Source organism: Falco biarmicus, chromosome 11 (assembly GCF_023638135.1).
Source record: "Falco biarmicus isolate bFalBia1 chromosome 11, bFalBia1.pri, whole genome shotgun sequence".
Classification (NCBI taxonomy): domain Eukaryota; kingdom Metazoa; phylum Chordata; class Aves; order Falconiformes; family Falconidae; genus Falco; species Falco biarmicus.
Genome location: NC_079298.1, coordinates 13087266 through 13106969, shown reverse-complemented (window position 1 = coordinate 13106969; position 19704 = coordinate 13087266). Strand labels below are relative to the sequence as shown.

General features: G+C 57.8%; 1 protein-coding gene across 1 annotated transcript in view; it reads right to left on the bottom strand.

Annotated features, from left to right (window-relative positions):
* Positions 1 to 17403, bottom strand: part of PIK3R3 (phosphoinositide-3-kinase regulatory subunit 3) — an 82098-nt gene extending 64695 nt beyond the window's left edge. Inside the window, exons 1-5 of the mRNA XM_056356300.1 lie at positions 17289 to 17403; positions 16013 to 16688; positions 11554 to 11649; positions 11237 to 11314; positions 2276 to 2407 (exon numbers count right to left, since the gene is read on the bottom strand). Of these exons, the coding sequence (XP_056212275.1) occupies positions 2276 to 2407; positions 11237 to 11314; positions 11554 to 11649; positions 16013 to 16328 (622 nt within the window). The 5' untranslated portion in view covers positions 16329 to 16688; positions 17289 to 17403. The remainder of the gene's footprint in view (positions 1 to 2275; positions 2408 to 11236; positions 11315 to 11553; positions 11650 to 16012; positions 16689 to 17288) is intronic.
* Positions 17404 to 19704: the final 2301 nt, after the last annotated feature.

Here is a 19704-nt window from a genome sequence, read left to right as displayed (position 1 = left end):
CAGCAACTTGAAGATCTGCTGAATTTAAAGGCTCAGCCTTCCCCTGCAAAAAACCCACGCTGGGAATGATAAGGTTTTTTAGCAGAAAAAAAGCTGCACCTGGTCTGAGAGCTACAGGCACAGCTGTAGCAAGGTCCCTGCAGTCCACCCAGTGTGGTCTTTCTTACTCCCTGCAACGCAGCAGCAGGGAGGGCTGACTGGGGGACAGCTACTTCCAGTGATAGCCGAGTTGCCCATGTGAATAAAAGCAGGTACCTGATGGTGTTGCACATTGTAGAGGTGATGCTTCCAGAACCCCCCTGACAGGTGCCCTAAGCAGCCCACAACCCTGAGATGTTCCCACCAGTGTCCCCCATGTCCCTGGTACCCTCTGGCAGCCTTGGCCAGGGCTCCCTGGTCTTGTGAGCTGTGAGCTCAGTGGCCTGGGACTGCGGTCCTGCCCTGCGTACGGGAAACAGCTGCTGCCCAGCCATCATCCCCTCCTTGGCCTGGCCCTTTCATCTGCAGGAGACAGGGAGCTCCCCAGGGCTGTGTTGCTCTCAGCCAGCTTCAAAGCCCAGTTTGGCTGGGGCTGACTCAGCTCCCCACGGCTCTGCACCAGGGCTGAGGCTTGGCTGATGCCCAGCTGGCTCCTGGCATCTGTCCTTGGGGCTGGGGTGTGCCAGAGGGGTGGGGGGTCCTGGGATCCCCTCTGAAGCAGGGATGGAAATGGGGTGCTTGTGTGCCCCTGAATCCAACAAGCTGCTCCTGCAGGATGTTCGGCTTTGCTCCAGGCCTCCCCCACTCCAGTTGGCTGCTTTTTGCACCCAGGGGATGCTGCAGGAGGAAGGTCCGCAGCCAACGGGGGAATTTGGGGATGTTTTCCACCTCGCAGCCTCGAGCAGGGCAGAAGGAGCTTGCTTGCGAGGCAGACTGCCAGAAACCAGCACCATCTCCTGAAAGACTTGGGAGGGGGTATTTTTTTTTTAAGCCCCAGAGAAATCCCCATCAGTTTCGCCTCCATTCCTGCCCCCCTCCTCCTCCTGCACCCCTTGTGCCAGGAGCAGAGCCTGCTCTGGCACAGGCTGCAGGGAAAGGCGCTTCCCTTTGAAGTTGTTTAACGAGGCAACCCAGCTAATTGCTTCCTAATTGCGTTTTTATCCTTGGAAAGGAAGCAGCCTTTGATTTCTCCTCTCTCTGATGGGTGAGGAGAAGGCATCGTCCCGGTGCCACTGGCCCCAGGGGTATTTCTTCTGGCTCTGTGCAGGGCAGGGAGGACAGGGTCTAAGTTCTCCCTCATCTCTGTGTGTCCCTCCTGCCTTGCAGGAGACCATGATGTTCCTGTGGCCTTTTCCCACCTGGACATAGTAGGAAAGGGTCACGCTGGTCTGGCACGGGTGATCTTTTAGTGCCTCTTAAGGCAGCCAAGAGCATGATCTGCCCAGGCACTAATCTGGCTTAGGATGGGGAGGCGATAAGTGGGGATGGAGGATACCACAGTGACTGGCAGTGAGACCAGAGCTGCTGTGAAAGGGGAAATCCTGGTTTGGAAGGTGGCAAGGGGTTCAGGTCCTATTCAACAGAGCGAGGGCTTCATGTGTGCCTGGTGACGCCTGCAGGGCCTTGGGCTGGCACGGGGGCTGAGTGGCTCTGCAAGGACCCATTTGAAATGGGTTTTGGTCCAGGCTCCCTGTTGGGGTGGACTGTGAACTCTCCTGACCTGGATATGAGCCCTGCCCTGTTTATTTGAAAAAAAAAATCAAATAAAACCAAAACCTTGATGGTCTCGTACATTTGCACAGAGGCTGGAAAGTTTGCAGGGACCTAAAGACACTTCCTAATGGCACTAAGCTGAAAAAGCAGAGAATTTTCTATGCCCATATAAAGCCAAGAGTTAACAAGATTACAGTAAAAAATTCCCAGGCAGCAGAGCCAAAATATTATAATAATGCTTTCTTCTGGGGCCAGCATCACCCAGCCTTGGCAGCCGCCCATCCTGGCAGGCAGCACCTCCTCCTCCATGCACTGCAGCAGGAGAGGACCATGCTGTGGCGGGGGTGAAGCTGCCCACTGGGTCTCCCCTTCACTTTCCTGGTTCATCTCCCAAAAGCTGGTGTGCCACTCCGGCACGGGGGATGTTCCCAGTGGTCCTCAGGATCTGCCCTTAATGGAGCATCAGGCAGGGGATGGGGTCAGGAGCAGCCCTGGAGATGCTGGGGAACCTTTCTAGGGGCTTCCCAAAGCTCCTCCAGCCCCACAAAGTTCCTGGGCAAGGCAGCAGACGAGCCGTGCTTACCTTGAGCCATGTGGACCAATTCAGTGTAGAGAGCTGGAGGGATCTGGAGTGATGGGAGTTCCTGGAGGTACCACTTCAGGGTGTCTGCCAGCGTCTGGGCATCGTACAGGTCCATGTCCACAGCTGAGGCATCTGTAGGGAAAGACCCAGCAGGAGCCCTTAGACCGTGGTGCTGCCCCTCTGGTGCGGAGCTCGGAGCTCTTCCATCCCTGTGGGCCTTCCTCCCTTCCTCTGGACATGGATACCAATTTCTTCACCCGTGCCCTCATCTCTCAGGTGTGGCAGCCCATGATTTCACTGCCAACCCCTCCCTCTAGCAAATATTCCTTCCCCAGTTTCCACTGACCCTGAGTTCCATGTGCCCACGGAGAGCACAAGGCAGCATCTCCGCTTTGTGTGCACTATACATCCAGTGTGGTGAGCAAGGGCTTTCACCATCCCACTGGGGTCCCACTGCAGGATATTAACGATGGGATGGGCTGAGTGGCTGCCCCCGGGACCCACTAGCCATCAGGGTCAGACACTATGTGCCAGCCCCAGCCCTGGAGGAACTGCTTGGAAAAATGCATCCGTGGAACGGGCTGATGGCCCCCAGGCAGTGCAAGTTGCTAGAGGCCCATGTCATCCCCCAGAAAGCCTGAAATGCTGTGGAAGTGCCCCAAATGCTGTGAGCATGTCCCAGTTGACATCGCTTCTCCCATCTCCAAAAGCAGCTGCCCCAGGGGAAGTGGCAAAGGATGCTCCAGGGACCAGGGCTCTGGACAGGGACAGCACTCCGAGCAGAAATATCCCACGGTCTGGCAGGGACATGTCTGTCTGGGCCCTGTGGCCGGGCTGGCGTGGGGACGTTGCTTCACCAGGGTCCAGGGGGAAGAGCCCTTTCAGCACCCTGTGATATTGCCTCATGCATTTGTCTTGGAGTTCTCTCAGCCCAGCCGAGCCGGGAGGTGGCTGCCCGGACAATGATGGTCCCTTTTGCAAAGATCTGGACGTTTCAAAATCTGGCTTTGATTCGAACTGGAGCCGAACACAATGTTTTGAAATTCTCCTTGTAGGAGAAATCTGGGGAGGGGGTGGGGGGAATAGGGGATTAATAAAAAAGCCCAAGATATTAGGGATCATTTGAGATGGTTCGTTTGCAGAAACTGAATTTCTCATTTCTAAATGAGAATATTGAAAAAAAAAGCAAATTTTGCACCTTCTTGAAGATGATGTGTCAGGCAGGTCTCAAATGGCCCAGTGTGTTGTGACTGAGAAGTAGATGGTGGACTTGCCCTGCTCTGGGCTCCCTTTCCCTCCCCTGTCCGAGTCTTTACCTCTAAATGCAGCTTTACTGAAATAGGTGCTGTTTTGGGAGATGCTCCCTCTCCCAGCCCAGAATTTTCCAGCAGAAAATGCCTTGAGTCTCCGACCATTTCAGCTGACTGTGTGTGGCTGCACTCCCTTCTGGGGTGATAAAGCCAAAAGAGCAGAGGAAAGCTGTTTCTGAAGGCAAGGCTTTGGAGGCAGCTGGTCAGCAGGGCTGGGATGGGGAGCAGCACCCCGATGCCTGGGAAAGGCTGGTTTGGGGCAACTCGACCTTGATTTCCTCTCCTAGGGGTATCCAGGAGAGCCCAGGAGCCTGCCCACCTCCTCCTCCGCCTGCTCAGGGACAAGAAGCCATGGCGGGTCCCTTATGAACAGTGCCTGCCATTCAGCTTGGAGACCAGAGAGAAAACAGATTGACCAATGCCCAAAGCAAAGCCTTTGACCCAGCCATTGGAGACGCTACCTCATTTTCAGGAGCAAGCACCAGGCTGGCCTGGGAACCATGCCCTGGGGCAGTGTGGGGACAGCCGGGAGAGATGCCATCGTGCTGCGGTGGGCAGCTGTCCAGCGTGGCCAAACGCGACCCAGGGCAAAGGTGGGTGCTCCCTTTCTGGCACCCCCCAATGTCACAGCATCACCCCATGGGCCACTTTGCCCTCGGCATCCTCGAGGGGGGCAGGGCTGTGCCAGCTCTCGCCTGCTGCACTCCAGCCCCACGCTGGTCCATGTTGATGCTCCCATCTCCCAGCCACACTTCTGTACCTTCTCAGCTGGCCAAAAGTTTATTTCTACTGGGGTTTGCAGGGGAATGACAGCCAAGTCCCCATTTTTGCTAACGCTTGCCCTGCAGAAATGAGCTGTCAGATTGGCTCCAGCTGGGCAGGGGGAGGAGAGCGGGGTCAGGGATCCCACAAAATGCTTCAACCCCCATTTGGGGCTCAAACCCCGCAAGTGTGTGGCTAAAACCCAGGGATGCTGCTGGGGGGGTCTTGGAGTCTTGTTGCTTGGGCAAGCAGCTGCATTGCAGACAGCTGCTCCCATCAGTGGGATGCACTGGGCAAACCCCAAACTCCTCACCCAGGGCGAGCCTGGCTGCTCTCCCCTGCCCGCCGCGGAGGTTTCTGCAGGGACTTGTCACTGGCCTTAAGGATGCTGGCGTGGATTGGGGAGAGCAGCCACAAGCTGTTTCTGTGCAGGGAAGGGGCCGCTGCCGGGCGCTGGCCCCAGGCGATCAGCCCCAGGCTCTGCCGTGGCCTAATTAGCTCATTTGCATCATTAGGCATGAGCTTGGAGGGGTGTTCAAAGGGAAGGCTCAGCCGGTTTCAAAGCGAGACTCAAAAACATCTTTACACCCAGAGAGGCATGATGGGGAGACCAGGGGGATTCACACCCTGCTAGAGGGACTGACTGCTGATGGCACCGATTTCCTTGGCATGTTGGCTAGAAATAGCCATTAGCCTGTTGCCCCCATCCCCCTGGAGATGCAATGGCATCCTCCTAGAGATGCAGTGGCATTCTCCTGCCCCAGCTCCCCTCCTTCCCCTGCCTTGGTGAGCTGGGCTCCCCATGATGCTGAGAGCACAGCTGGGGGTGCTCCAAGCTGCTCCCGGGCACCAGCTGCACCCCAGCAGCTTGGCGAGGCTGGGGAAGGGTTAACCCTGGAGACTTCCCAGCCAATTACTGCCGGCCTGACCCCACCGATGCTGCTGTCTCCTTATCAGAGGGAGATGATAACCAGCTATAAGAAGTTAATGATGCTGCAGGATGAGTCAATGCTCTCCTGCTGCTCTCCAGATGTTCCCATCCCTTCCCCACAGGAATGACAGAGGGATTCCATCCGCCTGCCACAAATAGAAGGAAAATACCCCAAAACCCCAACCTCAACCCTACACCAACCCCCTCCAGCACACAACCCGCTTGCTGACCTGCCAGCAGAGCAAGCAAGCAGCCAGGGACCAGTGGAGACCATCCGCTGCCCATGGGGGATGAAAAGCAGGAATAAACTTGGGGCTGGGGAGAGGGCGCACAGGATGATCACTGGCCCAGAGGGAAAAGCAATGGGTGCTCCCAGCCTCCTCCTGCCAGGATGCGAGACTCCTCATCCCAGCAGAGGCAGAGGGGTGACAGGGCTTTGGGCTGAGTCAGGCTGGGCAGGAAGCAGCAGGACCTCTCCCGGCAGCTGCAGCCAGCCGGCAAGGCGTGAGTAAGCCCAGAGTTTCGGTAAATGTGGAGGATGTTTAGCCAAGAGGTGGCATGGAGGAGGTGGCGGGGGGTTTGTTTTGAAGATGAGGCTTGAGCAGGTAACCAGTTGTCCCCTGTGTGTGGCCACAGGTGACAGCAGCACCCACATGCCTGGCCAACGTGTGGGTGATGGGGTGCAGACTCTGCCCAGCACCCATGGCCCCTCGGGCAGCAGGGTGCAGCAGGGAGTCCTACAGCTAAGCTGGACCTTGGCCACCAGGTGTGGCAGCAGCCTGATGCTCTTGGGTGCATGGTCCTCATGGTAGAGTGGCACTCAAACCACCCACACCTGGGGCTGACTTAAATACTGACTTGGAGTTTCCCTACCCCTTCCGGACCTGTAAGGTTTAATCATCAGCTGGCGCTGCAGGGATGCCCTTGTTGTCCAGTCCTGGGGGCTATACCTTCCCACCTGCACGGATGCTGCCCGCACAAGGACCTGTACATCCCCCAGACCTAAGCAGGCATTTGAGGCTCCTGGGCATCCCACAGTGAGGGTTTACAGGGGAACTGTGCGCCGAACCGGGGAATATTTCCCCAGCTTTGCTCCGGTATCATTGCAACATCTCTCAGCCAGCCCGCTGGTATCTTGTGCTGGGGACTTGGTAGCTGCCAGGACACCCCTGCCCATGCACAGGAGCTCCTGGCAGTTCCAAACACCCTTCCAGCTGGGTTTCATCTCGGCATACCCTCAGCCTGCACTCAGCCAGGGCAGGGGTACTGGGACCTCCTTTCAAGGGTGCCTAGTAAGGCTGCCTTCCCCCACCTCAGCTTCCCCAGGGCAGTTCCCTTCCTCAGTTTCCCCAGCAGCTACAGGAGGGGATGGGAAAAGCTCACCCAGTTCACCCCAATGGGTCTGGCAGGGACGTCTGCGCTGCTGCAGTTTATTTACCCTTCTTTCATCACCACCAAATATAAGAGATGATCTCATGCCTCTTGTCAGGCTCTGACGATGCAGGGTTTATTTCCACTGCAGGTATAAATAAAATGCAGCACGCAGGCACCAGGGCGCCTTGTGTTCGGGAGTAAAGTCATCATGGTGGGGTTAATAGCTTGGCCAGGGGAAACCAGAGCCCTCAGGGGCATCCAGCCCCCCCTGGCATCCCAGGGATGGGGATGGAGAAGCGCTCCCTCCCTGGGCATCCACACTGTAATTATGGGGGGAGCGGTGTGAGCCCCCCCCAGTCTGCTCTTCATTCCAGCCCAGCCCTTTCTGCCCAGCAGCAGCTCCCAGTAGCCCCAGTGAAGCCCCGGGGCCCACCACCGCTCACTAATCCCCACCGAGACTTGACCTAATTCCCCGGCACGTGAGCATGTCTCCAGGCAGACTGTTCTGCAACGAAGCCCCAGATCAAAGCGCGCACGATGGCAGCGCAGGGATGGCACGCCTGGAGACACCGGCTCCAATCCACCTCGTGCTGCTCCGGATTTGCCCCGGCACCCCGGGGTGCTGGCAGCTCCTGCCTGGCCCTGCCAGCAGTGGAGGCTTTTCCCAGTGCTGCCTGTGCATCTGGAGAAGGGTCTCAGTATTTGTGCCTGCAGCTGGACCCCAGAGCCCAGACTGGGGCATGGGTTATCCAAAAGGTGGCAGGTTTCAGGGCTTTGCCACTATTCTGGGTGGGTTCAGCCCCATCTGAGCCCTACGGGGCACCCAGAGAGCCATGGCGTGGGGGAGCCCCGCACCGTCTCTGTGCCCTATCCCCCATCAGGGAGGAGGGATGAGCATGCAGACTGTCCCTACCCAATGGTGGCAAAGCACTACCTGGCCACTACACACAGGACTTTGCAGCCATCCCCGCGCCAATCCGCCCCCAGCTCTGGTCCCTCAGCTCTGGAGGGCTCCAGCACCCACCACTGGCTCTGCTGCCACTGGCCAGAGAAGGTCCCAAGTTTCCAGGTTCAGTGGCAGCTGTGAGGAGAAGGCTGCCCAGCACATCTCAGCAGGGGAGGGGTGTGGGCAGCAAGCATGGGGTCAGAAGACATCACCCCTGGGCACTGAAGGGTCATGTACACCTTGTGCCCACAGGCACTGGGGGGTTTGCAGGTGATTTTCCCCATTCCCTGCACTCCAAACAACCCCTGAGCCACACACAGAGGACAGCAGGAGTGCTGGGGGCTGCAAACCCTTGGGGTCAGCGTGTGGCTTCTGGCATGATGGGCACAGAGATGTCCTCAGGCCATGAAGCAGTCCTGCAGCCAAGCATGCAGGGGGCACTGGGGACAGCCGGGACGAGTGCTGCACCCTGCCGCTGTTGTTTAAAGCTCTACTTTCTTCTTTTTTCTGCCCACACCTCTTTCCCTGCGGCTGCAGCAGGGCTCCTAGCTGGCTGATCACCTGAAACCCTTTGGTGAGTTCCCCCCGTGCACCGTGGGGCTGCAGCTCCTTGTTGAGTTCTTTTTCAGTGCCACCATGTGAGTCTGACTCTCGTGTTCATTGATGTCACATGGCCCCGCTCACTCCTCAGGGTATAAGGGTCTGAAATGAGCACCAAGTGTCCTAAAACAATTTTCTTCTGGAGCCAGCATGAGCCAGCTGTGAGCCCAACTGCCCTTTGGGCTGCGCTTCACCCACCAGCCCTGGTGGCATCACAGCTGGGTGGCACTGGAGGCACTCGGTTCACTGACAACACCCCACCCCCGCTCCTTTATCAATGAGCTCTGTCTTTGCTTGCTTTTTTTTCTTTTTTTTTCACCTATAACTAACTTTTCTTGCATCATCCAACATGGAAATACCAAGTTTGATGCACAGGCTCTAGCCAGCCATCAAATGCCACCATCCTGCAAGACGTCACCAGCGTCAGGGTGGCAATGGGCTCAGCCCAGGCTGTAAAACTATGCGGAGCCATACCATGTCCAAGTCCACTGTGCCCGGTGTGGCCACAGCCCCATGAGGACGGGAAACCTTCATCCCAAAGCCTGGGTGATGTTTGGCTTGGGGGCTGCGAAAGGGCCAGGGATGGGGAAAGGGTTCACTCAGTGCAGCTTACGGCCCCAGGGACACGATGCCCGTGGGATCCACAAGACTACTCTGACCTGCATGGCTCCTCGTCCCCAGAGAAACCTCTTCCTCCCCATCAGAAGTTCAGATGCTCTTTCAGTGTAGCAAATACCCTGTTTTCTCCAACACATTAAGATTTGGGGGTTAGAAAGACAACACCCAAACTTTTCCAGCCCCTGCTCCTTTTTTCTTGCATTCGCTAGCAGTTTTCCTGCCACCACTGCCAAGCACCAGTGGGATTTGGGTATTTGCAGGGAAGCTGAAACCCCTGGTGGGAATCCAGTTTTCCCCCCAGCCAAGATGCGGTTCGGTTCCAGTCACCACCAGCCCCAGCTCTGATTTCTCTCTGTTCCCCAAGATGAAGCGTGACTTTTGCAGGCGGGCTGCTGGCAGAGATGGGGTGCTGGAGGGGTGGACCATCAGGAGCATGGGAGGAAGAGAAACATGACCCTCGCCTCTGCTGTCTCGCATGGGGCCTGCAAACTCTCATTTCTTGGCAGGGATGTTTTACTCCACCAAATGCAATGAAAGGGCCTGTATGGGAGCCAAAGCAGAGATACTCCCTCTCCTGCCCTCCCCAGCCCAGTACGGCCTCCAGCAGGGCCCTGGGGAAGCACTGCTGGGTCTCTGGTCCACAGGAGGGTGCAGGCAGGGGCAGCAGGCTGCCAAGCCTGGGCTCTGCTGGGATGCTTGGCCCTGACAGGAACATCATCCCCATCCTGTTTGCAGAGCATCCCTCTGGCAGGGCTGAGCATCAGCCCTTTCAGCTGAGAGCTAGCAAATGTAGTGGCATGTTCTAGCCCCTCCAGCCAGCCCTGAGGAGCTCCAGCTTTGCCCAGCTCAGTGCTGGCAAGCACATGGGGCAGCCCCCTGAGTTGCTAAATAAAAGAGCTTATCTAGGTCCTAGAGGAGATGGGGGGCTTGGGAGCATCAAGTCACTCAGGGCTGTTAGGGATTTTTCAGGGCTTTCAAATGGTTTGAAAACAATGATGTCACTTCCCTGCCCAGTGCTGGGACCTGCTGTGGGAGATGAAAATCTGGACAGACCCAGCAGCTGCTCAGAGCTCCACAGGCTCTGTCAAAGCAAATGGATTTTGCCCCTGTGCTGGGGGTCTCCCGAGGCTGGGCAGGATTCCGGTAGGGCCTGCTGTGGGGCTGCCGGGGAGCCCCGTGCCTGCCGGGGATGCTGCACCGGCCGTGCGGGGAGAACCGAGGACCCGTAGCTCCTGCGTGCTCAGAAAGCAAAGCATCCTGCTGCTGCTGTTGTTGCTGCCCCTGCCCAGCCTGGGCATCCATGCCCAGGGCAGCCGGGGCCGTGGGGATTGCTCTCCGCATGCCTTCACCTCCTCCTGAGAGCAGCCGGGAAATCTGGGCCAGGGGACACGGCCGTGGAAAAGGGCACCCGGCTCCTGCCGTCCCCAGGGGTTCTGCACGGGGAGGAGAGCGGGGTGCTGGGGGGCACCGTGCCCCCCCGTCACCCCCGGGGGGAGCAGAGCCCTGCTGGGGCAGCGGCACCGCAGCATCCCTGGGACACCCAGCATCTCCTCTCCTGCATCCCTTCGTGCTCCGCTGCCCCGGCCCCCGCCCGGCGGGGAATCGGCTCCCGGTGCGCGGGGAAGCGATGAGGTCATGTTGCTTAATATAGCGATTTCATCACAGCCCTTCTCCCAGCAACACGGCCCGGCTGCCGCCGGCTCCCGGCGCTGGGCGAGCCGCCGGCCCCCCCGCCGTGCCGTGCCGTACGGAGCCGAGCCGTGCCGAGCCGTGCGAGCCCCCGGGGCGCTGTCCCCGGGCCGGGCGGGGTGCGCGGTGCCCGGGCCGGGCGGTGGCCGGTCCCACAGTGCCGCCCGCTGGGCACGGCGGCCGGGAGGGAGGGTGGGGATGCTCGGCACAGCCCCCCCCCGCCTCCAGGTTTGAGCACAACACAGGATCGATCCGTCACGTCCCCAACGCCCCCGTGCCATCCCAGCCGTGAATTTAGGAGCGGGGTGGGAAGATGGTTTTTCTGCAAAACGTTTCCCTTTCTCCTAAAGAATGAGCTTTTTTTTTCCCCCTTTTCCTTTTTCCCTATCACACCCGCAAGAGGCTTTCTCCCTGCCCCGCTTCTCAGATAGAAACCCTAGAGGTTTGCAAAACAAAATATTTTTCTCCCTAAAAAAAATAATATGGCTTCTAGTGAATTGTCCCAGCCCCACACCTGCATCCCTCTTGGCAGCATCCCCCTGGGGTATTGGGGGAGAAGAGCAGGGCTTGCACCTTGCATGCAGGCAGGGCCTTCCAGAGCTGTAATGAGGGCCATAACGAGGTCGGAGCTAGTAACCCATCCCTGGCTAGCATGGCCCACCTGGCAGCATCATCTCCACAGCCCCCTTCCCTCCTGGGGATATGGGGAGGGACGCGGCTTTGGGACTTACCCGCCAGAAGAGCCTGCTTCAGCTCAGCATCCCCCAGCGCACCAGGGGCGGATCTGTAGAGCACCTCGCTGTCAAAACCTGGGGAGCAGCCAGGAGAGAGCAGTCAGTCCTGAGCCCCATACCCTCCCCCCCAGCACGATGGAACCAGGCAGGGATTGAGACCACCAAGCTCCCTCACCCTGCCCACCCTGTGGGGATACCGGGGTGTGCGGGGAAAGGTTTGGCTCTAGCGATGCTCTTGGGGCATCTCCGAACACGGGCAGAGGGGGTGGCTGCACGTGTGCACCCACGTACGCCCTGCGGATGGATGCCCTTACCTTGTTTTTCCAGCGCCTCGATGAGCCTGGCCACGGTCGACAGTGCCTGCTCGGGGAGGCTGGGGTGCTCGGCGAGCTCTGCCTGCCCAGGGAGCCCTGCAGTGGAAAGGCAGGGAGAAGGGGGTTGGAAATTCTTGACTGCAGGAATTCCAGACTCTTTCCTCAGCTGCCCTAGGACAGGATCAAGCTGCTGCTTTGGCACAGCCACAACCAATGCTTCAGCTCATGCCTGTTTTGGAGAACTTCTCCCTTATTTTATCCTCTTTTTGCAGTAAGAGCCACTGTCAGGGGCTCAGCCACTCGCTGAGATGCAAAGACCTGCTTGGGCATGTGCCCTGCCCACAGGGGGCAACCGGCCCTGAGTGTGGAGACCCTTCAGGCCAAAGCCCCTTCCCCACCTCTCTTCCCATGGCCCTGAGACTGGCCCTGCCATCACCCACAGCTTTTAGTGGCACCAGGCAGGAGTTGGAGAGCCAGATCCATACCCAGCATGGGCATAGCTCCCTGCAGCTCTCACACACTTGGATTCTCTGGTGTCTACAACAGGGTTGAGCACAAGCCTGGGGAGGACTCAGCCAACCACTTGGCTGGCACTGACCTCCCCCAGCCTGTGAGGAGCCCTTCAGCCAAACATGGGCCAATCTTACCATGGTGCAAATCCCCTGATGCCGCTGGCTCCTGGGTTTTATGCCAAGGACACTTCAGCCCAGACCCTGCCAGAGAGAAGCAAACCCCCTGGAGGGTGTGAGAGCAGGTGTCCTTACCCCAGGGCACACTGCATCCATCCCTCCCTCCCTTCTTATCACCCCAGCTGATAAACCCTTCCTGTGTGGGTCTCCCAGTGGAGACCCTGACAGTGCAGTGCTGGGATTTTCCCCACACTCTCTTGTTAGTGGTCTTGAACCCCCCCGGAAGGCAGCGGGCAGGGGGCTGGGAAGAGCAGGCAGGGACAGGGGGCTGGCAGGGGCTGCCACCAGCTGCAGCACTTTGTAACTGTGTGCAACTGCCAGGGTATGGATGGCACCTGGAAATGCTGATGTGCCCAGAGGTCTTTGCCTGGTTTATGTGGCAAGTGGATCTATTCTGCTGGAAATATATTTAAAAAAATAATTATAGCAAATAAAGCTTGAGTGTGACTTTTCCCCACTGTGAGGTGCACTCCAGCCCAGCCAACACCTTTGTTAAGTTCATTCTGTCTTTGCTTTTTTGCTGCCTGGCAGAAGGCAGGGAGCTCATCAGTGAAGCCAAGAAACCCATAACAATTTTAAGGAATGAAAAAGAAAAAAAAACCCAGGGACTTTGGCAGGGCTGCGCTGCCTTTGACCTTTTGCAAAAACACAACCTGGCTGCAACGGGTGGATTGAGGCTCTGATCTTGGCAGAGAACAAGGAGGGATGCAAACCTCCTGCTCATAGGTGGCTGATCTGGTCTCCGGGCACGGCTGCGACCCCGAAGCCTGGCAAGGGGGTCCCCCTCCACCACCCAGTGGGGTTGTGCAGGTGCCTTGGGTGGGAATAAGGAAGATCTCAGGGTTTAAAGCAAAGCACATGGTTGGGAGCCCATGGAAAATGTCTCCACTGCACAGGTGGGTTTTTAGTTAGGGAAAACTGGGCTTTGGACTCTAAGCCAATGGCTTAGGGAAAAGGTGGTGACTGCAAAAAAAACCATCTGTTTCTCCTTGCTGGGAAGAGCAGGAATAGCCCCAAGCTCGGGCTGGAGCTTTAGCCCATCTTGTCCCCGCAGGGTGCCAGGCTGGACCCCAGCATCCTGACATCAGCTCCAGCCCCTGGTGAAGTGGAGGTGACACCTTGTGGCAGTGATGCCACCTGGGACAACCAGGCAGGGGCGAAACAGCTGCTGAGCTCCTGGGAACTCCCTTGGGACTTAGATCCACTGCAGAACCATTTTTAATTAAAAAAAAACACAAACACCACATTCCTCCCTGCAGATCCAGCCCTGGCTCTGGGGCATGGCTGGGAAATGCAGTGTTTCTCTTCCACTCAGGGCTCCCCCCCTGCAGCTTCACCCGGCTCGGGTTTCCTGGGTGGCACCAGGGCTCGGCGGGCACCGAGGGCACAACACGGGGGTGTGCTGCTGTCGCGGAAAAATAACTATTCGGGCCGGCCAAAAAAAAATGTCCCTCAGAACTGCCATTTGGGAATGGAAACAGTATGGGAAGAATTTTCAAAAAAAAGGGAGAAAAAAAAAAAGTCCCTTCTCTTCTAAGAGGACATTGGAGTTTTTTTACTCTAAAGGCAATCTCACCTGCTGAGATATTTGGGTTTAAACCGACATTAAAACAGTACACGCTGTTCCACTGCTGCAGAAGGACATGATTGTGGCCCACAAGTGTCCCCTGCTGGGGTGCACCCTGGCATTGCCCCAGGAGGGGTACGCCAGGGGCAGCCCTGGGGAGGTAGCACCGAAGGTCCCCCTGGGCAGTGGGGCTGGACACAGGGCCATAGCCAGAACGTGTCCTGCAGACGGCAGCCCCCTCCCCAAGCTACCCTCAAGACCTGATTTTAGTGGGGGTTTTCCCTATTAAAAAAAAAAAAAATCAATCTTACTCTTTTTTTTTTGACATTTTAAGTTCTCTTCTCACTCAAGTGCATGCTCAGCTCCTGTGCTGAGACCTTCCGCATGGGCCAGACTCTCCAGCCAGGCTGTGCTTGCTGCTGGGGATGTGCCTTGATTCGTGGGGCATTGCCACATCCCTGGCACCTGCGGGCAGGGGTCCCTGGGCACATCTCACACCAAGCCCTGTGTGGGGCAGGCATGAGGCAATGGTGATGGGCAGCAAGGGCAGAAGCAAGAACGTGGCTTCACGCTTCTCCCTGGTGAATGAGGCTGGAGAGGCCTTGGATCTGCTCCCGTCTGCTGAGTTGTCCACACTACAGCACTGAGTTTGCTAGGGCTCTGCCTGCCAAACAGCCAGGGACAGAGGGCTCCTCACACACCAGTAAGCTCAACTGGGAAGGAGGCTCAAACCCCTTGTCTGGCAGGGTAAGCACCACTGAAAAGTAGCTGCCTGCCCCCTGCAAAGGCAGCATATAGCTGCTCACTGACCCTCACCTGCGCTGCTGCGGCTGCCTTGGCCCACTCAGAGCATCAGTCAGGGAGGAGCATCCATATTTCGGTGAGGGGAGGCAGAGGGGGTCCCAGTTCTCGTGTTGTTGGTGGGGCTGAGTGGCAGGATTTGCGTGGCAGCCCCACACCTGCTGGTGGATACACTGGGAGAAGGGGTTGCCCCATGCCAGCTGAGTCCTGCCGTGCTCAGCCCATGGGCCAGGCATTCCCCAGCCTCTTAAATCACAGTGGCAAAGGGGCCTTGAACTGCGTTTTTGATGGAGATGGACTATCATCAGCAAGTGCCCCACTAAACCTGGGACCAAGGTGCCTCCAATGCCTAGCCAGTCCAGGAGAGAAACAGCACCTCTGGTTACATCTGGTCCCAAGCTGGGTGAGGGGGGTGCCCAAGGCCCCCGACCAGCAGCTGGGCAGGTTTTGGGCAGCCATGGCTAAAGGCGATGCCGCTCTCCCAGCCCCCGGCCCACACAGCCAGAATTCCTGCTCCATCACATCCTAGAGAAGGAGAACACCATGGCTGTGACCGAGATCACCAGGTTCTGCCTGGCTGGAAGGAGGGTTTCTTATTTGCTTAGCTTTTTGGGTTTTTTGTTTTTTTTTTGGTAGGGGGGTACATTATGCAACTGCTGTGAAATCCCTCCCAGCCCCAACGTGCTTGGCCACAGTAAGTGTCGAGGGCAGAGGCAGAGCCGGCTGCACGAACTCGGCAGATCCCGGCACAGAAATGGCCAGAGGTCCCCATATCAGGAAGAGCCCTGGTGAATATCCCCCGCAGCCCTGTGCTGCAGTCCCTGGGGATGGAGGAGCCCCGCAGGGACCAACCCCACCACATGCCAAGATTGTCCCCCATCCCAGCTTGCACGAAGTGACAGGGAGGCTGGGACCTGGCCAGGGGCCAGTGCTTGCCTGGGCACTGAGAGCAGCTGGAATCGGGTGCCGCAGTGGTGGGGAGAAGAGCGGTTGGAAAAAAGGTCCCCAGGGACCACTGCAGGGCTTTCTGCTCCTCCTTGGGGGGCCAAAGGGCTCCTGCATCTTCTCCCATGTTCTCACAGATACAGACCCCTTGGACACCCCATGCTGGCGCAGCAGCCAGCCTGGCATGCTGACGAGGAGCAATCCCTGCAGCATCTTTGCCTTGGAGGGGAGAGTGATATTCTGGGCACCCCCTACCCCTCCTGTGGCTGCATCAATGCACCAGGACAGATAATTCCTGGGGCAGCTCCTCCTTCTGGGGCTGGATCCCCATCCCACGGGTAGATCCTCACCAAGCCACCCCAAGTGCAAGCACCCACCAGGGCTCCACACCACCCTCGCCAACTTGCAGGGGACACCCACCCATGGGCTCCCGCCTTCCTGCTCCTCTAGCACTTACCCCAAGGTGTGGGGGTCCCAGCAGGTGGTGGAGGCAAGGGCCGTGGCCTGGCCTTGGTGGCGGTGGTGACGATACGTGTGGGACCCAGATACTCCACGTAGGTGCTGGGGAAGTCACCGTGCTCTTTGGTGCGTTCATTGAGGCCATGGAGCCAACCCTGGGGGCTGCGCTCGTCCCCGTCCTTGTAGTTGGGGCTGCTGAGCAGCCCAGCCCTGCTGACTGTCAGCACATCGCCGGGGCACAGGGCCAGGTCCTCCTCCCGGTCCTTCTGGTACTCATAGAGAGCCCGGTACTGCAGCCCATCTGAGGAGGCCATGGTGATGGTGTGACATGGGTCACACTGCCTGAATCCGGCCGGGCACTGGGGGCCTGGGGTAGGTATGGCCGAGCTGGGATGGGAATGGTCTCTTCCCTGCACACGCAGAATTAAAAAATCTCAGTGTTGGAAAATCTCAGCGTTGGAAAGGGGCTCCTGACCTCCCCAGCCCCAAAACTGCTGCAGAGCCACGCTGGTGCCTGGGTTTTGGCAGGGCTGGCTCAGGTGTGGGTAAGGAGCCTTTTCATCACCAGGGCAAACGGAAGGGAGCAAATGGGGCTAACTGGGGTGCTGGGTACCAATGCGTCATCCTCTTCTCAGCCTAGTCTCATCTGCACGGCATGGGAAACCTCCCTCTCTCTGCCAGAGAGAAAGGCAGCGCATTAGCACCCAAACCGCTGTCTTGACCCCAACCCCATCACCCCGTCCCCCCAACACTGGGGAGAACCCAGCAGCTTGCTCAGCTCCCGCTTCCCAGCCAGCTCCCACAGCAGGGCTCAGCCACTGCACACAAGGAAAGTACCGGCAAGAGTCTGGAAAGTAGGGCAAGAGATCACACCACGGGCTTTTAAAATAGGCATATGTGCTAAGAAACCTCCTGCTGCACGCAGCTCCTCTCCGACAGCTCCAGCTTGGCATTGCTGCACGGAGCTGGTGGATGGAGACATAGGATTTTCAGGCGGTTTGTTTTTTTTCCTTTTTTTTTTTTTTTTTTAAGGTGTGTGTGTGCATTTTGAAATATTTGTCTGAGAGAGGCATCTCCCCCGGGTGGAAAGGCTGTGCTGCCGCCCACCCGCTGGCCCCCCAGCTTCTCACAGGACCCCGCGGAAGAAGGATGAAGGGATGGATGGAGGGATGGATGAATGGAGGGATAACGAGCAGCAGCCGCGGGGCCGTCCATCTGTCCGTCCATCCATCCACCCGCCTCCCAGAGCCCTCCCGCTGCCCCTTCAGCCTTACCGGGCACGGCGGCTCCTCCGGTGGGAGCGGAGAACGGGAGCGGAGCGGAGCCGGCCCGGCCGCCCCGGCCCCGCGCTCCGGCGGTGATGTCAGCGTCCCTCCTCCTCCTCCCCGGTAGCTGGGCGTCCCCCCCCGCCGCAGCGCGGCGGGGGGGGACGCCCAGCTACCGGGGAGGGGGGAAAAAACTGTAGGAGTAGGTGGATGATTTCATCCCCAGATGCAGCATCTCTGCTCCAAAATTGCCTTCTCTGTGGGATGGAGAGGTGAAGGGGGGATGTGTGTCTCCAGCCATCCTTAGGGATGCTTAGGGACCAGCATCCCATGGACACCCCCCCATCCACCAGCTCTCCTTGTCACAGCACCCAGCCCACCCACAGAGGACCCCATCCCTTAACCAGATGAGGAAATATGCACAGGACAGGCGGGAGCTGCCATGAAGAATCCCAGCTGAAGGATGCTCCAGCTCCTCACACTCACCCTGAGCGTTTGCCCAGACCCAGGGTAAGGGCTGGGTACCCCATAAAACAGTGCAGGGTGATGCTGTGAGAGCTCCTGCGTGCAGCAAGGCTCCTTAAAAATTAATAAGGCAATATTTAAAATTTAATGGAGCAGAGAACTTAGAGGGGGCTGACAGGGCTCATGTGGAAAAGGCCAACCTCAGGCGAAGCTTGGGGACACGCATTGTCAGCCCATAGCAACAGCAGCATGGTCACATGCAACAAGAACATCAGTTCTCACCTCAGTTCCAGCTGGGGGGCACCCATGCTGGGGGTGCCTCTGCCCTGAGGTGGTTCATGTCTCACCGAGCCTCAGCAGAGCCAGTTATGCTGTGGCACAGATGAGCTGTCCCAAGATTTGTTCATTATGTACAAAGAAGCTGATGTGATGTTCCCAGAGGTGCAGAGACTTGGGTGGGTTTTGTTTGGTTTTGTTGTTTTGTTTGTTTTTCCCCTAAATCCTTGCTTCTCACACTGACTTCTCTGAACTGGCAGTTGCTCCTTGTCTTTGCTGCAGGTTTGACATCCTAAAAATAGATGGTACCTAAAACACAGGCTCTGGGAATCGCACCCCGGCTGAATCCAGACCAGCGCTGGAGTAGTGCAGGGGCAGCACAAGGTCCAAGGGGGCACCCCAGATACTGTGGAAGGGCTGAGGAGAGAACTGAGGCACAGGGCCCAGCAGAGCAGTGCAGGAGGTGTACAGCCCTTATCACCCATAATTTTAGCAAGCTCCCTCCTCTTTTTTTTTCTGCAGCACATGGCCTGACTGTGCAGGGTAGTGGCACCCTGGGGGATTTCACCCCAGATCCATTTCCCTGGGCAGCATGCAGCTCCCACTGCCCTGCTCCCCATCCCAGATCCAGCCCAGCCACCAGCTTTCAGCAACTAAAAGGGCTTTTTCTCTCCTTCATCCCATTTTTGCTGGCACTGTGCTGCTGCAGCTGCGGGGCCAGAGTCAGAATTGGCTGCAAAGAGCCAGATGCTGCCCTCCTGAGTCATGCTTCCCTGCCTGGGGCTGCCCCAGTCGTGTCCCCTGTGCCCCACTGGGGACAAAGGGGCTTTGCCGAGCACCTAAAGCACTCGGGCACCCAGGAGCGCCTGGTCTCTGTAGCCTCAAGCCACACAAGGCTGAGCATGGTGCCAGTGCTCTAGGGGCTGCCTGGGGAAAGGCAAGGAGGTGTTTTGCTCCTGGGGTAGGATTAGAGCTTGGGAGGCTGGTGGGTACCTCACCATCTGATATTACCACCCATCCTATCCTAGGATCGATCCTATATGTACAGGCCAGGAATTAACATAGTTCCAGGATTCTGGGGCAGGGGAACACCTGAGCATGACACCCATCACCTCCCCTTCCCAGGCTGTTGAGTGGGATCCCTCCTTCACAGCAGTAGACATCTTCCCCTCTGGAGGTACTGCAGGGTCCCCAAACCCAAAGGCTCCTGCTGGAGCAAAGTCCTATTGCCCCATGCCCACCCATGCCCCTCACCCCTCTCCTTATCACCCCAGTCCTCCCCAGCTTCTGTTCCAGGACCTTTCCCCATTACTTGCCTCCAGGCATCCCCCAGAGCACCCCTTACCCCCACTCCAGCTAGGCTGCACCAGGACCATTCCCAAAACTCCCTCACCTTGTGTTACTTCTATGCTTTAATTTAAATCCCCACCTCACTCCAGCCTAGAGGTGACCACATCGCCCATGGTAGGCAAGGAGCCTTCAGGGAGCACCTGTGAAGAAGTAGAAGGTGCTTTAGGCCTTCACTGCTATTTATTGAGCAAGAAGAGGAGCTGCCTGTCAGGCCCTGATTAGCTACAGATCCTTCCTCGTTTGCTTAATGAGCAGCACCCATTGCAATGACAGCTTTGCCTTTTCTGTGGGGAGTGCAGAAGGAGGAATCTTTGCACCCCATGTTCCCCTTCAA